The sequence below is a fragment of the Watersipora subatra genome, chromosome 4 (genome assembly GCF_963576615.1).
Source record: "Watersipora subatra chromosome 4, tzWatSuba1.1, whole genome shotgun sequence".
NCBI lineage: Eukaryota > Metazoa > Bryozoa > Gymnolaemata > Cheilostomatida > Watersiporidae > Watersipora > Watersipora subatra.
In genome coordinates, this window is record NC_088711.1 from 35,219,394 (window position 1) to 35,239,486 (window position 20,093).

Sequence of the window (20,093 nt, forward strand, 5' to 3'; positions counted from 1 at the left end):
TCGAGTTTCTATTCGATAGGCTAATTGGCTAGTCTGGTAAAAGTAAATCCTTAACAAGATAGAAGGAAGTAGGGCACAAGAAACATTCTTATATGATCAATGTACAAGTAGCTGTTAGTCTACCAGTACTGCGGTATTGATGCTTCTAGTCCAACCAATGTATTGTTGTAAAAGGAAATAATGCATTAGTCCTAGCCCTAGGTCCTAGCATTAATCTGTCAAACATATGTAAATGACAAGCGAAGTTGTTTTTGTGCAGAAAGCTACAAAGATAACACACATTTTGATATATAGTGAAACTTACATCGACAACTGAAATATGTACCTCTATTGAACATATTAGAGATACACTGACCTCTTGTTCAGTTTATTATTATACACAAGCAACTGAACCAGCTATTAGTTCTATAAAGGAACGTATTAAAAAGCTATAACATAGTATATGAAAGTAACAATGGGAACCAGAAGTCACGCTAATATCGGCAAGGTAACTGTGAGTTGATGCTTAGTACGACTAAATCTGGCCTTCACCTCATCCTCGGCTATACTTTCCGGAAGGTCTAGATTTAGACTGTAGTCCTTTGAAGATAGCCGCAGAGTGTTCTACAAGTAGTCACTGCCACAGTGCTTATGATGTCACAGGCAGAGTTGTGTCACAGTTTGAAGTTAACAAACAAAGTTTCATAATACATCACATCTTATAGCGTGCAAGCATGCCATAACAGAGTTGTCACATCACATCTTATAGTGTGCAAGCATGACCTAACAGAGTCACCACATCTTATAGCGTGCAAGCATGCCCTAACAGAGTTATCACATCACATCCTATAGCGTGCAAGCATGCCATGACAGAGTGATCACATCCCATCTTATAGCATGCAAGCATGCCCTAATAGAGTGATCATGTTGTTTACCAAAGACAAAAAAGCTTCAGTAACGATATGATTTGACGCTTCATTCAAAGTCAGGTCCTAAGTTAGTGTTACACTGGTTAGTCAAAAAGGTTCTACTCCTCAGTAACAGAGCACTTTGGTAATAACATAATCTTGTATGAGATTTTGGTCATGACAAATCTAAAAAACTCTCAAAGTTCAATAACATTGCAGGTTACTATGGAGATGATGTAGTCAAATGAATTCATGAGCTTTGGCTTTGAAATTCAATGAAATGGTCGGTCACCAATTCTGCTGCAAACGAGTTCGGAACAAGTCCTTTAATTTTGGCATGTCACTATGAGTAGTGTCAGCATGTAGGTCAAAGACATTGTAACACATACCTCTGAAATGTCCAAGATGCACTCCTGAACATCCTTCACCTTCTCAAGGTCAATCTTAACCATAATACTTTTAGTATTATTAGCCACATCCACATTTTTGTAGGTCAGAGTGTAAGTTGGGGTCAGTTTTATTTCTTCTATTAATTTGCATGCTGAACCGTTTGAGTCTTGATGTGTTGTCACCCCTGGTATTTTAATGTCAGACTGATTTTTTTCTTCCAAGCTGACCTTGACCTCGCTGCCATTTAATTGCTGTTCTATCAGTTCAGGATCTTTAGTGGCGATATCAGCTAATGGGGCAAAAGACTTGGCAAGTTTTTCCAACTCTTTTTTCATGGGATCCTGAGGCAGTCCGAAGTCATCTCTAATGCTGCCATTGTCTCCTTTGAAATTAAAGTCCTGAATATAGTAGTGCGCTGACAGTTTGATACTATTTTGGTCTTCCGCATATGTAATGGCAAGATGAATGAGAGCTTCTTGCTCATCTTTGCGAGTGCATTGTTTGCCGAACTTTTCCAAAACCTCCGGATGAAATGCTACATTAATGATGAAATGCTCGTCGTCTAAAACCAAAAGCAATTCCGACCTCACAACTAGTACTGGAAATAATTTTACATTCTATGGACATCACATAATAAGATCAAAAGTCAGAGCTTAGATTGTTTTTCAGCAAATACCTTGCTCATTGTCTTTTTTTATTAGCTTTCCTCCAAACACTGGTATGGGGGCCGAGTCATCTTTTGGTTTAGTTATATGCTTCCAGCTACACAGATTTATATACACTGGTATCCAGGTAGAAGACTACAAAAAATTTTATAGGAAGTGAATTGTACCAATAAGTTCGAACAGAAGGCTGTCAGTTTGAGGAACCCAGGCGACAAAAAATTTATCATATTTGAATCGCAAACTAATCATTTAAACAATTCAACTCAGCCTTAGTACCAACCTACCAAGCATGTCTGCACACACATGTGGGGCTCTGGTGGCTTATTGTGTTCTCTTCCTTCTTTTAGCTGCTTATCGATGAACTTTCTGTATGCTGAGGGATTGTTTTCCGCCATATCATCTAGCATGCTCCATATCTGTGAGGCCTGACCTAACATCTTTGGGTCTTCCATCTTTTTCTATACAGTATTACGGTTATTATAAGATACATGATCATAGAATCCTATCATGAGTACATCAGCTGCTATTGAATGACAGGCCCTTCTTTTCACAAAGTTTTGCAAGATGCAATACATTGGAAGTAAAAAATAAAAACCTTTTTTTTAGTACATCTTTACATGACTATAAAAGAAATGCAAAAAATAAATAAATAACGCGGTTGCAGGGCAGTAAAACGTCTTGCGTCAAAAGTTACTAAAACTCATTCAATCTGCTATAATTGTTATAGATTGCAGTATATAAGCAGTTTCCGTTTTCCAGTCACAGTCACGTGTTAGCTTGAGCTCAATGGCGTATGAGTATCTTGTTTATTGTATCTTGTACCTTGCCAATAAAACCTAACAAATACCTGACATCTGACCTATTAAATACATGAAACTAAAACATGGCGCTGCGAGTAGGGTTAGCAATCACCCTATGATCGATGTGAACTGTCAGAAGTGAGACATTGTCTCAACCAAGCGTGCCACAGGCAAATCAGTCTATCAATGGCATATTGATTAGACTTTAAACTTCTCAAATAAGTACAATATAGCAACCATATAGTATCACTTTGATCTACCGAAATTATGCCTGCAGTAAAATTTCCCAGTGAACTGGATTTCACTAATGCCAGTGAAATGTGGCCTGAGTGGAAAAAGCGTTTTGCCAGATATAGGAGTGCAGCTGATATTGATGCCAAAACAGCCCAAAAACAAGTTGAAATACTTATTTTTGTAATGGGGAAGCTGAAAAAAATATTCCCTTTGCTAACCATAGCAGCTGATACTAGTGGTACACTTGCAAATACATTATATGATAGAACATTAGCTGCATTTGATGCATATTTTCAACCCCGAGGCTGCTCACTACATTACACTATACTGTTTTCTAACCGCGTTCAAGGCAACCATGAATCCAATGAAGAGAACACTAGGGCACTGTATGAGTTAATCACGAAATTTGGTTGGGGAGATGAACAATGGGTGTCAATGTTGAGGACAAGAATCCCGGCAGGTATGAAGTACAAAGAGTTATCCAGGAAGTTACAATTGGATGACGGGGTGACTCTAGATAATATCAAATCAAAAATGAGAGCCAAAGAAATAATTCTTAAGCATCAGCAAGAGGAAGTTGATGGGCTAGGTAGCTCTAGCTGCTCAGTAGTAAATTCAGTAGGCCTAGGTGGTGAAGATGGAGGGGTGCCAGTAAATGCAATTAACCGAAGCAAATACAGAAGTCAAGCCGCACCGCATACTAACAAAAATCTGATTTCTGACTGTAAATATTGTGAGGAGCCATGCTCAAGGCAGGTGTCCTGCGTACGAAAAGTGGTGCAACACATACCATCTATTTAATCATTTTGCTAGAGCTTGTAAACAAAGCCGAGGGCAAAGAAGTGACAGTTCTCTAAAAACTCTGTAGAAGTTGTGTCTCAATGGGATGGTAATACATATGGGAAGCAGCAGGCACTGGCGGTGTCTGTAGGGATCCCAGACTCTGAAGAAGAGAGTGACATTGATTTTTTAGTATTTAGTGTTAATGGGGGTAAAAGGGGTTGGTTCCTAGATATTTCCATAATATAAAAAATTGTAAAATGTCAAGTTGACACGGGGGCCCAGGTAAGCATTATGGACATGTCTACTTTAAAGGGTTTGGGGATTAGTCGCATCAAGAGCACTATAATTTCACTACTGGGTTTTGGGGGCCAACAAATTCGACCAATCGGTAAAGTCTCACTGCGAGTAGCAAACAATCAAAAAGCATGCAAAGCGATGTTTTATATAGTCGTTGGTTCAGCGCATAAAGGGACTCTGTTGGAATTACCCGCAATCAAGGATTTGGGGTTTATACCGGGATTTCTGTTGAAACCCATAGCAGTGCCCAAAGCTGTGGCGCCTCGAACAATATCACAGGGTATAAGACAGAAATTCAAAGAAGAGTTGTATAAACTGGAAAATTTGGGTATCATATGTAGGGATGAGGAGCCCTCAGAGTAGCTAAGCCCAACAGTAACTGTGAGAAAATCAAATGACAAAATCAGAATATGTTTAGATCCACAGTACTTGAACACTCAGTTGATAAGAACACAATGTCTCATTAGAGCTAGCACAGAGATATTTGCTCGTCTGCATGAGGCTAAGTATTTCAGTTGTTTAGATTGGAAACAAGGCTTCCACCAGTTGCCATTGACTTATGAGTCTTCGAGATTCACCTGTTTCGCCACACCATATGGTAAGTTTAGATATCTCAGATGCCCTATGGGTATCTGTAATGCACTTGAGCTATTTCATGCCAAAATGGTAGATATGCTACAAGGCATAGAGGGAATAGAAGTCTATATAGACGATATCTTGATTCATGCTAAGACGTTAGAAGAACACAATGATAGGTTCCATCAGGTTTTAGCGAGATGTAAAAGCGCTGGTCTCACACTGAACAAAGAGAAAAGTGTTTTGGACAGCAAGTGGTGACTTTTTTCGGTCATCAGTTGTCTGAGCACGGCGTCCGGCTTGGGGCCGACAAGGTAAGTGCGGTGAAGAACATAGTCATACCCAATGATAGCAAAGCAGTTGAGAGAGCTATTGGCTACAGTTTTTGCATGCAAACGATTCAGATATTACTGTTTAGGCAGACATGTCAAAATTACCACGGACCATAAACCGCTGTTGGGTATCATGGAAAAAGAGATAGCTACACTTTCACCTAGGCTGGCAGCAATGCGACTAGAGCTGCTAAGTTATTCGTTCATGCTGACTTATGTTTCTGGTAAAGATATGGTGATAGCTGATACTCTATCCAGAACGTGCCTTGCAGGTACGGGACTGGTAGAAGATCTGGGCCCAAATCTGCTGATGCAGATATGCAAGGTTGTAATTCGATCGGAAGAAACCATGGGTAAGTATGCCCAGGCTATGAGTAATGATGAAGAACTGGTGGTTGTGTTACAGTTCATCAGGGAAGGTTGGCCAACAGCTAGACGAGCATGCCCAAGTAGAGCTATACCCTTTTGGAGTCTGAGAAATAATCTAGTTGAGGTAGGTGGTATTGTATTTATGGCAGTAGACTCGTAATTTCAGTGACCTTGAGAAATGAGGTTTTAGAGGCATTGCATCTGGCTCATCAGGGTATAACTAAAACAATGCAATGCGCTCAGACAGCTGTTTTTGACCTGGCCTAAGACGATGTATAGAAGATAAATGCCTGGCTTGTGAGCCTTGTCGTACAGTGGAAAGAAAAAGTAGGAAGAAACCACTGCTTCCGGTACCAATCCCGGATTTCCCATGTCAGAAAGTGGGTGTCGATTTATTTAGTTTCAAAGGTAAGGAGTACCTTATGTTAGTAGACTATCTTTCAAAATGGCCTGCGGTAAAAGAATTGAAAACTAACACTGCTAAACTGTAGCACAAGCACTATCACAGGTGTTTTCTGATTCTAGGACTCCACAGGTACTGGTATTGGATAACGGTCCTCAGTTCTCGTCTTTGTATTTCAGAGAATATTGTAATTCAAAAAGTATCAAACATGTAACTAGTTCCCCACTTCACCCATCAGGAAATGGCAAAGTGAAGCGCACTATTGGGATGGTAAAGTCCATGATGGGCCGATGTGCGGACTGGTGGGCTGGGTTGTCCATGCTTTGCAACACCCCTATTGGAGAGGGCTTGCCTCCCCCTGCCCAATTTTTGCAAGGACGCTCTTTACGCGGCAGCCTGCCACTCCCGGAAGTTAGGTACCAAGTTCAGACCTACGAGTTAAGTGATGTCAGATTAGCACTGGGCGAACATAAAACAAAGGATAAGTATTACCATGATACCATGATAAGAAGGCTGGCCCTGAGAAAAAAGGGTTTAGATCAAAGGAACAAGTGTATTTTAAAACTGCCAAAAATAAATGGATACAAGGTGAGATGGAGGGAACATATAGTGATAGATCTTATTTAGTAAAGACAGACAATAACATGCTCTTTAGACATAGCGGTGTAGATATACGAAGTAGTCAAGTCAACAAGCCAATTCCTCAAAGAGAATTTTCTATGGGCAACAATGGATCTGAGATTGTAAGAAATGCCAATGCTGGGGATCAAAACAGAGTTCGCATGAGTGTACCAAGAGGTTCTGAAGAACCGCCGGCTAGCGTTGCGAGCGCACCGCTAACTGTCCCCGCTTTGAGTTCGTTGGTAACGCGATCTAAATTTGGTAGAGAACTAAAGATACCTGCGTATTTAGATCAGTATGAGTGTTCATGAGCAGCTCCTAGGGTTGTGGTGGGGTTGACACCTCATGCTCTTGAGTGGTTTTTTCCAGGGCCTTGGGTGGGATCCCGTGTCTTACTTAAATATTGTAGTTTTTTAGTAGTAGCGCGTGTAAGTTTGCTGTGAATTTTTATTTTTTGTTTTTCGAGCGGTCAAGACAATCACATGTTACCAGTTTTTAATCTACCATTTATGGTTTATACAGTAAGATTTAGAAGGAAGATGTTATAGATAGCAGTATATAAGCAGTTTCTGTTTTCCGGGGATGTGTTAGCACGAGCTCAATGGCGTATGTGTATTTTGTTTATTGTATCTTGTACCTTGCCAATAAATCCTAATAAATTCCTGAAAGCTGACCTATTAAATATATGAAACCAAAACAATAATCTACCGCAAAAAAATAACAAACTTACTTTGCGAGTTCAATAAACATAATTCTATGTAGTTTTCTGAAAAAATTATCATTTCATTGAATGTGTTTACGTGACACTTTTTAAGTTATGAAACTGTATGCCCTACCTAATAAAAACAACAGACACTTTTGGCACTTGAAGACTTATGTGCAAAAATTTCATAAGCTCGGCTAATGTGTTGGTTGCTCGGCATATGATAGCTGCTTTCTCAAAAGGTTGCCATCAATGAAATTGAACGACAGTACTAAAATTTGTAGTTTAGCGTGGTAATCTATAAATGCAGTGCGCAACCTCCACTTGCACAACTCAACCTAATCTGGTAATCAGTCTAGAATACTCTGCATCAAAGTCAGTATTAAAATGTGTGTACCAATTTCAAACCATAAAATAGAGTCTAATTAGCTAGATCTAGAAAAATCACCAACTTTTGAAAAACCCCATGACTTGTTAAGTAAGTTGACTACTTTAAGACCATTGTAGCAGTAAAGTCGTAGAATGAGAACTTCGTAGGTAGCAAAGTTAACAACACTAGCTGCAATAGCAAAAAACTCATTTATTTAAATAGCAGTAAAACTCTACATAAGCAAACACTTGGAGAAGTACAAGAGTTGAAGTGTTAACACTTCCGAGACAGTATCAAGCATATTCAAAAAAGCAAAGCTAATTGCTTCACTATTCACATATTAATTGGAACTGTGAATGTGCAGCCTTGAATATTTGTATTATGTAAAAACAAATAGTATTAAATAATATCTATGTGTGATTCACTAAAGTAAACATTGTAATATTTATGTAATAAGAATTAATTAATGTTTGCTTATTTTTGTTAATATTAAATATAAATTATCGTTTAAGCATAGCGTTTTATAGCGTTCTCAACACACTTTCATTTTATATTAGCTTACAAGCTATACGTGTATTTTGTGTAGATGTTCAAACGTTTGAAGAGCTTGACAAAAATTAACCAAATGTCTATTACAGCGTCGAATTAATTTATCGTGAGATAACAGTCAGCATCCTAACATAACGTAGAGTCATTAACGACGGAAGCGCAACTATAGACTCAGTTTCCTACCATAAACGCTAAAGAAAGCAAGAGATTGTAAGCCTCGGGGTAAAAGTAAAACCAATGAACTCAAACCCCTAGAATGGCAATCACGTGACTTTTACACTGATAGTGACAAGTAGCGCATCGCAGTTTTGGAAAGTTAATTGTGTACTAGTTACGTGTGTAAACAAGCAGTAGAAAATGACAGAAAATGTACGTGTTAAATGGTTTATTTCTACTTAAATGTTAATTAGAGCTGTCATTTTTTTCAAATTTTGCAAGACTCTTTTGGAATTGAGATTACCCTTCTGCAAAAATAAAATCTCCTGGTGAACTCACGGATTTATGTTTTGTGCGCTCGGATAAATACCGAGTCATTTATTTATCAGTCGCTATAGCATTAACGCGATGCGCGGTAATCTAATGATAACGAAAGACTCGCTGTATTGCTAAAAACATTTTCTTATAGCTTCGTGCATAGAATTATCGTTCGGCAGTTTTATGGACTTTGAACTAGGCACTCGAACATTTCAGAACAATTGTTTTTCGTTGACTTACCCTCCACTTAGGTTAGCCTGTCTTGAAAAAACTGTTGTTTTTGCGGAGTTGTTCCCCCGGCGAGCGGGCGAGCATTACAACAGCTTGTCACAAGACGTACTGCACCCGATGCGTCAGCTGCAATTTTAAGGAGTTGTTCTCTTCCGTCTATGCGGCTTAGTTGCTATGTTATGTTGGTCGCTCCATTGGTAATCATGCGAATTTCGCACAAAAAGTTATGTAGAAAAAACATAGATATATAAACCTAGATTGGCCAATAATAGCTATTCCCATCGGTTGCCTTGTCAGAATTAAATAGCATGACGTAACGTCATCGTATTGTACCTCATGCTTGACTGCACTGTTCTTCACAATGGGGAGAAGGGAGCTAATGGGGAGAAGCCGAGAAAGTGACAAAATCACATTTATTTTCACATGAAAACCTTCTTGGATACATAATCCAGTAAACTAAAGCAATTCTGTGATAATATCTGATAACCACCATAGATTAAAACTATAAAAGCTATGAATTGTTGCACACAAATCATGAGCTATCAGGGCTTTATTTGCCACCCTCTCCTATCCCCATTCTCTCTTTTCCCCTTCTCCAAACAAGAAGTGAGAAGGGGGAAAGAGGGGGGGGCAAATAGCCCAACCACTCAAAGAGCCAGACCCTGGCTAGGTAAATAGGCAAATATCACGCTGAACTAAACATGACTAAATATGATGAGTATGCAAGTATGTCTTAAGTAAAAAATGAGACCGAATGATTATTTTACAGCTGGCTATGTAGCTGGCTAGGTCACCAAACCTGAAGTGTAATGATTGTATCACTAGCATTGTGGATGTTACCAACTATGATGTAAATTAAGCAACGAATTCCCTAATCACAGTCAAGAATCGTGGTGGCTTGACTTTGTCTTCGCCTGCGGTGATTGAGGTTTGCAACCACAGTGAGAAAGCGACGAGTGTGTTGCTTAGTTGTGCGGGATTGGTGAAAATTTTTCCCAGGCTAGCACTAATTGCCACCATGGACAAGTTGCTGAGGTTCAACATCATGCTATTGTTTAAGTGTAATCATCAAGCTAGTAGCCTAGCTCGTGAGATAGCAAAGAGATATATTTCGATTAGAGCGCATTATGAAGCTAAGAATAGAGCTGGCATGGGTAGCTCGTCTGGTTTTGACCTACCGGGTCAGAGGTGCCCGGGTCGAGCCACCCGACCCTCGGGTCTTCCTATAGAAAGACACGGGTAGGTTTATGGCTAAACAACAGCAGTTGTATATCGCTTTTTAAGTGCGATTGAAATGGAGTCGCATATAGTCCTAGCGTGGAAGGACCAGGTGAAATAAAACAAGGTGAGTCAAGACTATATTTTTACATCTGCAACAATAGTCTTCGAACTATGGGTTTCACAAGGTTCTTCGGCAAGAAATAATCAACATGTCGGTGGTGTGGGAGTTCATGAAGAAGCCAGTCACGAAAGGAAAATACCAAGTTATTTGTACAATATGCAAAAGCAAGTTAAAGGTTGACTTGCAACAAAATTCACATTACAGTTATTTGGCATCATAAGATTCACCATGTCTTACTCTGTTGTGTTTTAGGGGTGAAATATATGGGAATGTGATTACAAGCTCATAAAAGCTAAAAAAACGAACAGTTAATCGCAGCCACACGAGACCGCCGTAGTTTGGATTCGCTTTCCAAAATGGCTCAAATGGAACGTAGTTGTTACAGGATGGTTTCTGTTCACACTTTCATGCAACCTCATTCGTCGAAATATTTTCACAAATATACTTCACGCGTTCAATAAAACCATGTCTATTGTTCTTACGCGTCTATTTTACCGTCATTGTAATGCTGTCACTTTTAGCACTGATATCTTATAACCTACCGTGAAAAATCGTTAAACATTTTAACCTTAGCTCGAAGGAGTACATATCATTGTCTGATAATCATGACGAGCCTGTTGGTCACCTGTGATAATCGAAAAGTGCTGCAAAATTTATTTTCGAAGTATCGGGTCACGTGATCAGATTACGACTTGACGATTGAATAATGCCGAAACAAAACTGTAAAGTAGAGAGCATCTATATTTGATACGGGGTATTCGGTAAAACCCGAAGTGTTTGTCATAAACTAGTGTTACGATAAGTTTCATATTGAGCTTTTTATTGGCTTTTCAATTCACGTGAAAACATCACGGGACAAGACGATGACCAAACTGTAATGACTACGTCAGAGAAATAAACAGATTCCAATCTATGGCAGCTTTTCGTTTTTTGAGCTTTTAAAAGCTTGTAATCCTATTTCCACATACCGGTATTTAGCACCTACAACACAACAGAGTAAGACATGGTGAATCTTTTGATACCAAATAACTGTAATGTGAATTTTGTTGCAAGTCAACCTTTAAGCTACAAAGAAGGGTCCACCTCAATACTATTGAGGCATTTACAACGAGGGCATCATGAGGAACTTAAAAGCGCGTCTAAGAACCTTCAATCCAGAAAATTTATTTTATTTTTAGTTTCTTTCACTAATACCAGAGGTTTTAGGGAAGTGATGGATTTTTGCTTTCCACTATGCTGGGTTATCTATTTCTATATTTGCAAGGTATTTCTTAACTAATCTCTTGTTGATTCTAATAGCAGTTGAAAATAAAATCTGTAATAAAATCCCTAGCCAAATCATGCCATTAATCTATCACCCATTGAATAGCATTGATCCACCAATGTCTAGCCATAAATTGTAAATTGTATCTATAAACCAAGCCAGAAAATATAATGATTGGTGTGATAATGGTTTCTTTTATCTTATTTTATTGATGTCACAACATTAGGCTGTAAAAGAACTATCTCTTAACCTTAAATGAATAAAAATTTGGCGCGTGCTGACTCGATCCGACCCGATCTTGGCCCTCATTGCTGACCCTGAGTCTGGTCTGACTCTGCATTCCTTGGTCTCATTCCAGCTCTAGCTAAGAAAGCCATTGATTCCATTTTCCTGATCAGTTCAAAACTTCACAGGCTCATCATATTTAGTCATGTTTAGTTCAGCATGATATTAGTCTTTTACCTAGCCAGGGTCTGGCTCTCCAGGTGGGTGGGCTATTTGCCCCTCCCCCTCCTTTCCCCTTCTCTCTTTTCCCCTTCTCACTTCTTGTTTGGAGAAGGGGAAAAGAGAGAATGGAGATAGGAGAAGGTGGCAAATAAAGCCCTGATGGCTCATGATTTGTGTGCAACAGTTCATAGCCTTTATAGTTTTAATCTATGGTGGCTATCAGATATTATTACAGAATTGCTTTAGTTTACTGGATTATATATCCAAGAAGGTTTTCATGTGAAAATAAATGTGATTTTGTCACCTTCTCCTCATTAGCTCCGTTGTTAACAACAGTGCAGTCAAGCATGAGGTACAATACAATGACGTTACATCATACTATTTAAGTCTGACAGGCTTTTTCCCTATTGGCCAACCTTGGTTTATATATCTATGGTTATATAGCAAACCAAGGGAAGAATCCACAGTTGATTGGCTGCACAATAATTAGGTTAACTGTTGCCACAATAAAATATTTCGAACACAAAAACGATAATATTTGTCACTAACTAATTACGTAACACGAGTATTAACAATTTTCTGAGTACTTATATAGTAACATGCAAATCTTAAAACAGCATGGAAATAAACGGTTGACATAAAAATTTGCTACTCTGAAACATAATATATACTACACTAGATGTCTGTTAAGCAGAATGCATAGTAAGTAACTATTCAAATTTGAATAAACCACGATAAATCACATCGCATACAAAGTAATGTAGGTACATAGAGTCAGCAATTTGGAGCAGCGGAGTTATAGACTCATCCAGAGAACACATGACCAATTATACTACGCACGCTGACAGCCTATAAATGCGGGTACAAACTTATAGTCACATTATTCAATCCCTTCTCCCATCTCGGCTCTCTTCATGGCCATCATTTTTGTCTCAAGTGCTCAATGTTCCACAATGACAATGGTGGAAACTCCGCGATGACAATGGTGGAAACTCCGTTTTGTAATTATTGCCAACTTTTTTATTACACAGTTCCCTTCTAAGATAGAAGGGAGATAAGCCATCAACTATTCTGTCCCAGAATAGTTGATGGCTTATCATCGTCTGCTTTCATTTTGTTGAGCCAATACATTTGTAAATGCGTTAGCTTTATGGTTACCATAAGGGATCCCTGCTTTACATCAGTGTTTGTTTGCTTGGTTAACGTTTCTGTCACCAGTGGCGTGGGCTCAAGACAGGTTGCTGTATCTTCTTTCCTCTCCGCCAAGCTTTGTTCGTGGCTTGAGTGTTTTCTCCTGGAAAAGTGTTTTCACTAGCTTCCTGATATAGTTTAATCCTGCCTTCGTGCTGCACACAGAATTTTCCATTTCGTTCCATTTCGAATGTTTGGTAGGGCAGAGATTTTGTAATGCGGTAGGGTCCAACAGATTTGGGTTGGAGTTTTGTTTGAGATGTTGGATATTTTCTGACAATCAAAAATAGCTGGAATTCACTGAGTACACTTTTTCCGGGTCCGTTTCTTTCATTTTTATTAGTGCGCTCTTACTAGCTATTCCTTCCAGCCATCTGCAATAAATGCAGTATAACAAGCATAATTAGAGCCACTAGTTCAGAGTGATAACTAAGCTAGACTAGCATTGTATCAATATTTTTCAGTAATGTACTTTGTGTAAACAGAAATTACTACACTCTTTGTAATAGACCTTGGCAACATCTGCACACCACAACCATAATTTGCAAAAAAATACATTTTTAATTTATGATTTGCTTGCTTTCTGATTGACTTGGGTAAGGGTAATGAAAGTGTTGCTGTGAGAAACTCATAAGCCTTTGGGGAGTACTGATGAAAAGTTATGGCAAACTTTTTCTGCTTCTCTGAAAATTCTCTAGCGTCGTTTTTGAATAATGATATTAGTATATCTAGAATAGCAACGGCAGCAACAGCATAAATCACAGCCCGTTATATCTGTAGTATTTCAAACTGAATAACTGAACGTACTGAACAACATCTAAAAGAAGATACACTTGGAAGTTATCACACCTTGATAGCAAGACATCCTCTAATTCTGTACTTGGGACATTTTTTTCCTTTAGTTCTTCAAGAAGATCTGCACACTTTGTTATTACTCTTTTCTCCCGATCAATAGCATTTCACTTTTCATTCTCTACTTTAGTTAGTCTGTTCTGCAACTGTTCCACCTTAGCCTTTGTTCGTTCGATCTGAATGCTGTAGTCATGATCTGAAAATAATAGGTGAAAATGCTACCATATCGCTATGGAAATGAAAATGTGGCAATTTTCAATGGAAGTCATTCACACACATCTCAGGCGTAATCCTTAATAAAAATTTCTTTAACAAGCATGCAAAATGGACTGCATCCATGAGATTATTTAAACAGAAATGACAACAAACAAATTGCAGAAATACTACCAAGGAGTACTAACGATTGTCGCAGATGCATCATTAGAGAGATTCACATCAACATTTTCTGCTAAGCTGCAGACATCATATTCAAAAGCATTTGCTGAGACAGCTGCCGCTGTTTTGCGTGCTGTTTGATTTTAAAAAACTTTTAGATATACATGTAGCTATCTACTTTAAGATGAATAACCTAGCAGCATTGTGTTTAACAATATTGTTTTGAATTCAATCGCTGATTTCAAAAGTATGCTCAGTAAATTAAAGCTGTTTTTGTTTGTCAGATCAGGTACATTTCTCCGGGTTATATTTTCTGTAATGCATGAACTGTCATTTTATGGCGTTTTTTTCGTGTCTGCCTGATGATAGATGGAATGAGTATTAAAAACACCTTATCTATGACCAACGTCTCAAGCGTAAAGAAGGGTACGTTGATCTAGGTTGGTAACAGTATAGTCTATATAGCTGACTACATTGTGCAAAAACTAACTAAAGTGCTGTCATATGACATTGGCCGTCAGTCGCTGGTTACCACTAAGTATCCGGTACCAACATCTCTATACTCTACTTGAGCTAAAAAACAATGGAGGATTGGTGCGCCCATCAGATGGTGTCATCAGGATCCCGCTAGCCGCAGATCGATACTTTCGTATTAATGCAAAGCCAGATCCACTCCATTGTGTGGTGTATGTTATCAGTAGTGTAGGATCTAGTGATGTGTTCTGCCTTGGGAAACACCTTGCAAACACAGCAGATGGTATATCTATCCACTGTGCTTCATTGATGAGAAACCTCATTCAGTTTATTAACGATCTCAGACAGCATCATTATACTAAAAATCGTACATTCAAACTGCAAGGTGCATCTTCGCGCATAAGAATACTAAGCAGTAATTTTTAAAGGTCAGTAACAATATAATCATTGTAATATACATCTGTAGCTGTTGTTGTGCTGCTATTTCTAATCTGATTTAGTTCTAAGAAACTCTGATGCACCTTGGCTCAATATCCAGTCATATACAAATCTCCTTTTACACAGATTCTGTAACATTTATGTATAAGTTTAATAATCTGATTACACTACTTCCTGCATTCCAATGTCTACATTATTTTATTATCTACTATTACAACTGTATTTAATTTCCGTTTAGTTGTTGCAGTAGTTTATTCCATATTTTACAGATACTGTATCATACATATCATACATTCATGAGCTTTTATCACATCTTTATCACAGCTTTTATCTTGAAAACAGTTTCTGTTTTCGCAGCATATGTGTTGTTTTTATCGAAATACTTCATGGGCTAAGTTTCTCCATTTTGGTCTATGCATATGTAATATAATCTGTAAAATAACAGTTATTTGCCTGAATACATTATTTGCTGAGGTTATGCAGCTGTAATACAACAGCTTGTATGAATAATATGGTTCACTAAAACCTATTTTACATCCGCTTACCATTTATTATATCCTATTCCATATGTTATAAATAGGTTTTCTTCTATCAGGGCACTCTAAACGTTGTGTAGGAGTTTTAATTAACACCCAGGTGAAAAACAACTTTTCAACATGTACGTTTCTTTCATTTTTCAGTGTTTGTTTACATACGTAACTAGTATACGATTAACTCTCCAATATGGCACATGCATTACGTATCGCTATTAGTGTAAAAGTCACATGATTGCCATTCCAGGGGTTTTGAGTTGATCAATGATTGATCGATTAAGAGATAATGGAAGAAAAACGGTAAAAATAATGCAATAGCAGTGCTTTCAATAAACATTGATAGAAAAATATATTACCGATAAATGCCATCTATCGATCAAAATCGTTTGAATATAAAATATAAAGAACACATCGATTCATTATCTCCTTGTCTTTCTTTACTATCACTACCACTGTTACTATTACTACCACTGTTACTATTACTACCACTTTTACTATTACTACTGGTGGCTCCTCAAACCACCAAAACATTTAGACGTGTCCTCAGAATCTCAAGGCTCTGGTGGATGCTCTGTGTCTGATAAGATCATCATCACCTTAAACTGAAAGTACCCTTTTTGATTACGAATCATTATTCATTAATAGTTTGTAATTTAATAATAGTTTGCAACTCGTGGTGAATTAGTATTAATAAGTCGATATGTTTGACATTGATCTGTTTGTATATATAGTGAGTTAATAGTAAAACAATTGCGGGTGAATGAATGAACCAAAACAATCAAATTACTTGCAATTAAATAAGAAGCAAATTAATAATTGCTTTATAGTTTAATAATTCCATTCTTCTGGTCACTTGTGGTATGTTTTATGGTCTTATTGCTAATTTATACATAGGAGTAGAAATAGTATAACAAAGATATGTATCTTTGGTGTATATATTATATAGTGGTTCTTATTATTTTGTGTTGGTTGATTGACTGAAAGAGTGAGCCATGAGTGCAAACTTTGTTTTGGTAGGATTACTAATAGTGACAAAAATTGGTAACACTACGATAAAAAAAATTCATCATTTGAGCAGTAAAATAACTGTAAAATATGAAAGCTAACACCGTGTAGCCGGCTGTACACTACAATTTTACATGTATGTAATGTAATATCTGAATGGTCTGGAAGTCTCAGGTAGCGGCTTTTCGAGTTGGTCACTTAAAATCAACTAAAATAATTACGACGAACAAGATGACTACATGTCTTCATTAGACTGGAAGTCGTTGTATCACTTTCATCCTAATCCCTCCATAGTTTCATCTGGCATCCCTGAACTGTCGTAGATGATTTCTTAGCCTTTTTTGTGATTTTCTTAGCTGATATGAGTTTCACATTGATTACTGTCAATTTAGATTGTCTATATAGTTATGTAATTAGTTTGTAGAGATTTAGAGCACCATTGCTAAATGCCCTGTAGCTGAACCGCCGGTAGCACTCTTCCACTTCGTTGTTGGTTTTTGTAGGACTCGTGAACTAAAGATCATGAAGTGGGTAGCCATATAGTCAATGTGATCCGCACGGACCTGATATACTCAGCAAAATAATGTCTTCTCTGTTTGCCAACCTGGTCCAACATTCTTCTCTGTGTTGAGCAGGCATCATAGGCAAGGCTAGAAATTTGATGATTTGTGTAATCTTACTGTCATCTTTAAATAGAGTAGCCAATCCTAATGTCTGTACCTTTCTGTCCACAGCTTGGGTCCAGTGAAAGTGTCATCCATGCTCTGGTACATCAAATATGGTTTTGGCGGCTTTTCATAAACTTGTTGGACAAGTAATGAATTAGTTTTTTTGTCATGTTGCAAAGAAGATCAGCCTTGTTTATAAAAACCGAAAGGTTTGTGTATGCTCATGGAGCCTGCAGTTTATTGAAAATTCGCAATAAGATTATTCTGGTTTTTCAACAACACTTGCTTGTTGAAGTAACCTTTTTGCAATATATACATACTGTGGAAATAGCATTATCATAATAATAGCAATATGTGTATTACTATTACATATACAATGTATATACGTATGTAATAGCGTATATACGTTGTATATACACTATTACATATATACAACGTATATACATTGTATATACGTTGTAATACGTATGTAATAGCGTATATACATTGTATATACACTATTACATATATACAACGTATATATTTTGTATAGGCTATACGTTGTAATACGTATATAATAGCGTATATACAGCTAAATTATTAATTTATGGTGAGTCAGAACACTTACAAAATTTTTTTTAGTAGCTGTCATTTTCCTCTTTGTCACTCTGTGTAAATCTACTTATCACACGTTCAGTGTTGTGTTCCTTATGTATCAAGCTGGACCAAGTAAATGACATAATGATACTTTTCAATATTTTCTAGAACATATTGCTTTTTGATGTCCTTCTACTCTACTTTGTAGAATATCTGTCGATTGAGTGAGGACAACAGTCAGTAGAAAGTTATATGACGATGTGTGATTGAACGTACCAATTCTATCATTTCAAGATGTATCACTTGAATGATGGTGCTAATATATGATGAATAAAAAAGTTGAACAAATCGATTTGTGCTGGATGTTTGTATTGTTTTGCAGAATAAATCTTAAACTTGTGATATATCTGCTGATTTAATTGATGAAATAGGAAAACTGCAGCAAGTGAAAATACTACAAGAATGTGTATTTGCATTTGAACTGTAGTGAGTGTAAAGTTAGCGTAATTCCTCTAAATTATACACCGAAAATTCATGTTGAAACATTTGACTTACAAGATGTCTCTTAAGGTTCTCTGCTCTGATGCTTTCTCTCCTTGTGTCCAATCTATCAATGTTTCTGTCAGCACCCTGGTTAATAACTGTATAGCATATTTATTTGCATACTTAAGTGGAATAAACTGCAATAAAATTATATACCAATTTAAAGCATGAGCAGTAGTTGGAAGCTTTTTTATGTATTTAGTTTACCAGGTTTTGGCTATTGATGAAACAATTCTAGAATATTTAACTGCGAAATCTTCTTTAAATATTATATGCAAGTGTACAGGGCAAACAATTCATCAAAATTAAATTTATTTGGCTCTATATTTAAAAAATATATAGAAACACTAGCATATAATTGAGCAAACCATCCTTTTTAGAAATAATTTTATTGTCAAACAGCACAACTCATAGCCTGAGAACCAGGGCTTGCTGTGGAAGTGACTTGGTAAAGAGTAAAGGTCTCTTCACCTTGGCTTCCCATCTGCTGCCAACCCCTTACAACATAGGTGCATACTTGCCATACACCTAATATAACTTGATCACATGAGAGTTGTTTTAACAATAATTTGACAACTCCTTAATACAGACAACAAATGCTGCACTATTCAATTATGATAATTATATGGGAATAGCAATGTGGTAAATTTATGATGTAGAGACATTCAAGCAATTTTCTTGAAATATTATAAAAGATGATCTCAACCAGCTGTGAAGAAGGCTCCACGTAAAAGTGGGACATAATGATAGGTAATAGAAAATAAACAAACACCTCCAAAGTTATGCCATGTTATATTGACTGCAAATTGAGAATAACTTTTTGTGACAGGCTGCTCATAGTACATAAAAACACTCAGCTATCGATATGTGTCTGTATGTATAAGACTAGCAACTTCAAAAATTCTTGCGCTTATTTTTTTTTACTTTATGACTCCGGAAAAATATGGTTTTAACTTCAAAAAAGAGTTTTTGCTTTATTGCAAATAAACAGCTGTCAAAATTACCATTATCTCTAATAATCTCTACCCAAGGAAGGTTTATATAACGTACTTTTTTTAATGCTATTAAAATGAGAACACCGTTCTGATTCCTCATTATTACATGGGCATGTCATGCAATTTAATATGTTTTGGCCTTATTAATATGATTGGCATGTGTGTTTTATTTCTTAGTTAAAAGTGTGTGTGGGGGTTCATGTGTAAACATATTTACATATATTTATAGCACATATATACTATATATGCTGTATACTATATATGTACATATATACATGTATATATACTGTATACATACTTATATACCATGCATGTACATGTATATATATGTACTTTGTAGTTATATTGTACTTTATGTATTGATGCATTTTTTGTGTAAAAAGATAACAGGATCTGATCTAAAGATACTTTATTTACGCACGCACACAAACACAAAACATACATTCATCATGTCATTCCTTATTTTATACATCAAAAAGTTAGAGGAGGCACAATGCCACAATATCCCAGATCGTAGGCATAATCTCTCATCTTGTAGACGTAATCTCCTGTAGGCAAAATCACTTGTAGGCGTAACCTCTCGTAGGCGCAGTGTCTTGTAGGTGTAATCTCTGAATACCCATAGGGCGTGATAAACTTACAGCCGTACAAAATATGGGCGTGAGGAACATAGGCTCATTTCACACTCTCGTGCTGCTGCCATTTA

General features: G+C 37.1%; 1 protein-coding gene across 1 annotated transcript; it reads right to left on the reverse strand.

Annotated features, from left to right (window-relative positions):
- Positions 1–139: 139 nt before the first annotated feature.
- LOC137393239 (PIH1 domain-containing protein 2-like) lies at positions 140–18,433 on the reverse strand. The gene is made up of 8 exons (XM_068079695.1): positions 18,405–18,433; positions 13,778–13,976; positions 12,896–13,302; positions 2,227–2,400; positions 1,954–2,077; positions 1,277–1,839; positions 311–603; positions 140–215 (listed from the first exon to the last, which is right to left on the reverse strand). Exons 3-7 carry the CDS (start codon positions 12,896–12,898, stop codon positions 469–471), a joined length of 999 nt encoding a protein of 332 aa, XP_067935796.1. The 5' UTR covers positions 12,899–13,302; positions 13,778–13,976; positions 18,405–18,433; the 3' UTR covers positions 140–215; positions 311–468.
- Between the last annotated feature and the right edge of the window lie 1,660 nt (positions 18,434–20,093).

Coding starts and splice junctions, on each gene's coding strand:
- LOC137393239 (XM_068079695.1), bottom strand. Junction 1,840..1,953: donor AAAAAAAGACAATGAGCAAG/GTATTTGCTGAA, acceptor TTTTGGTTTTAG/ACGACGAGCATTTCATCATT. Junction 604..1,276: donor GCATCTTGGACATTTCAGAG/GTATGTGTTACA, acceptor GACTACTTGTAG/AACACTCTGCGGCTATCTTC.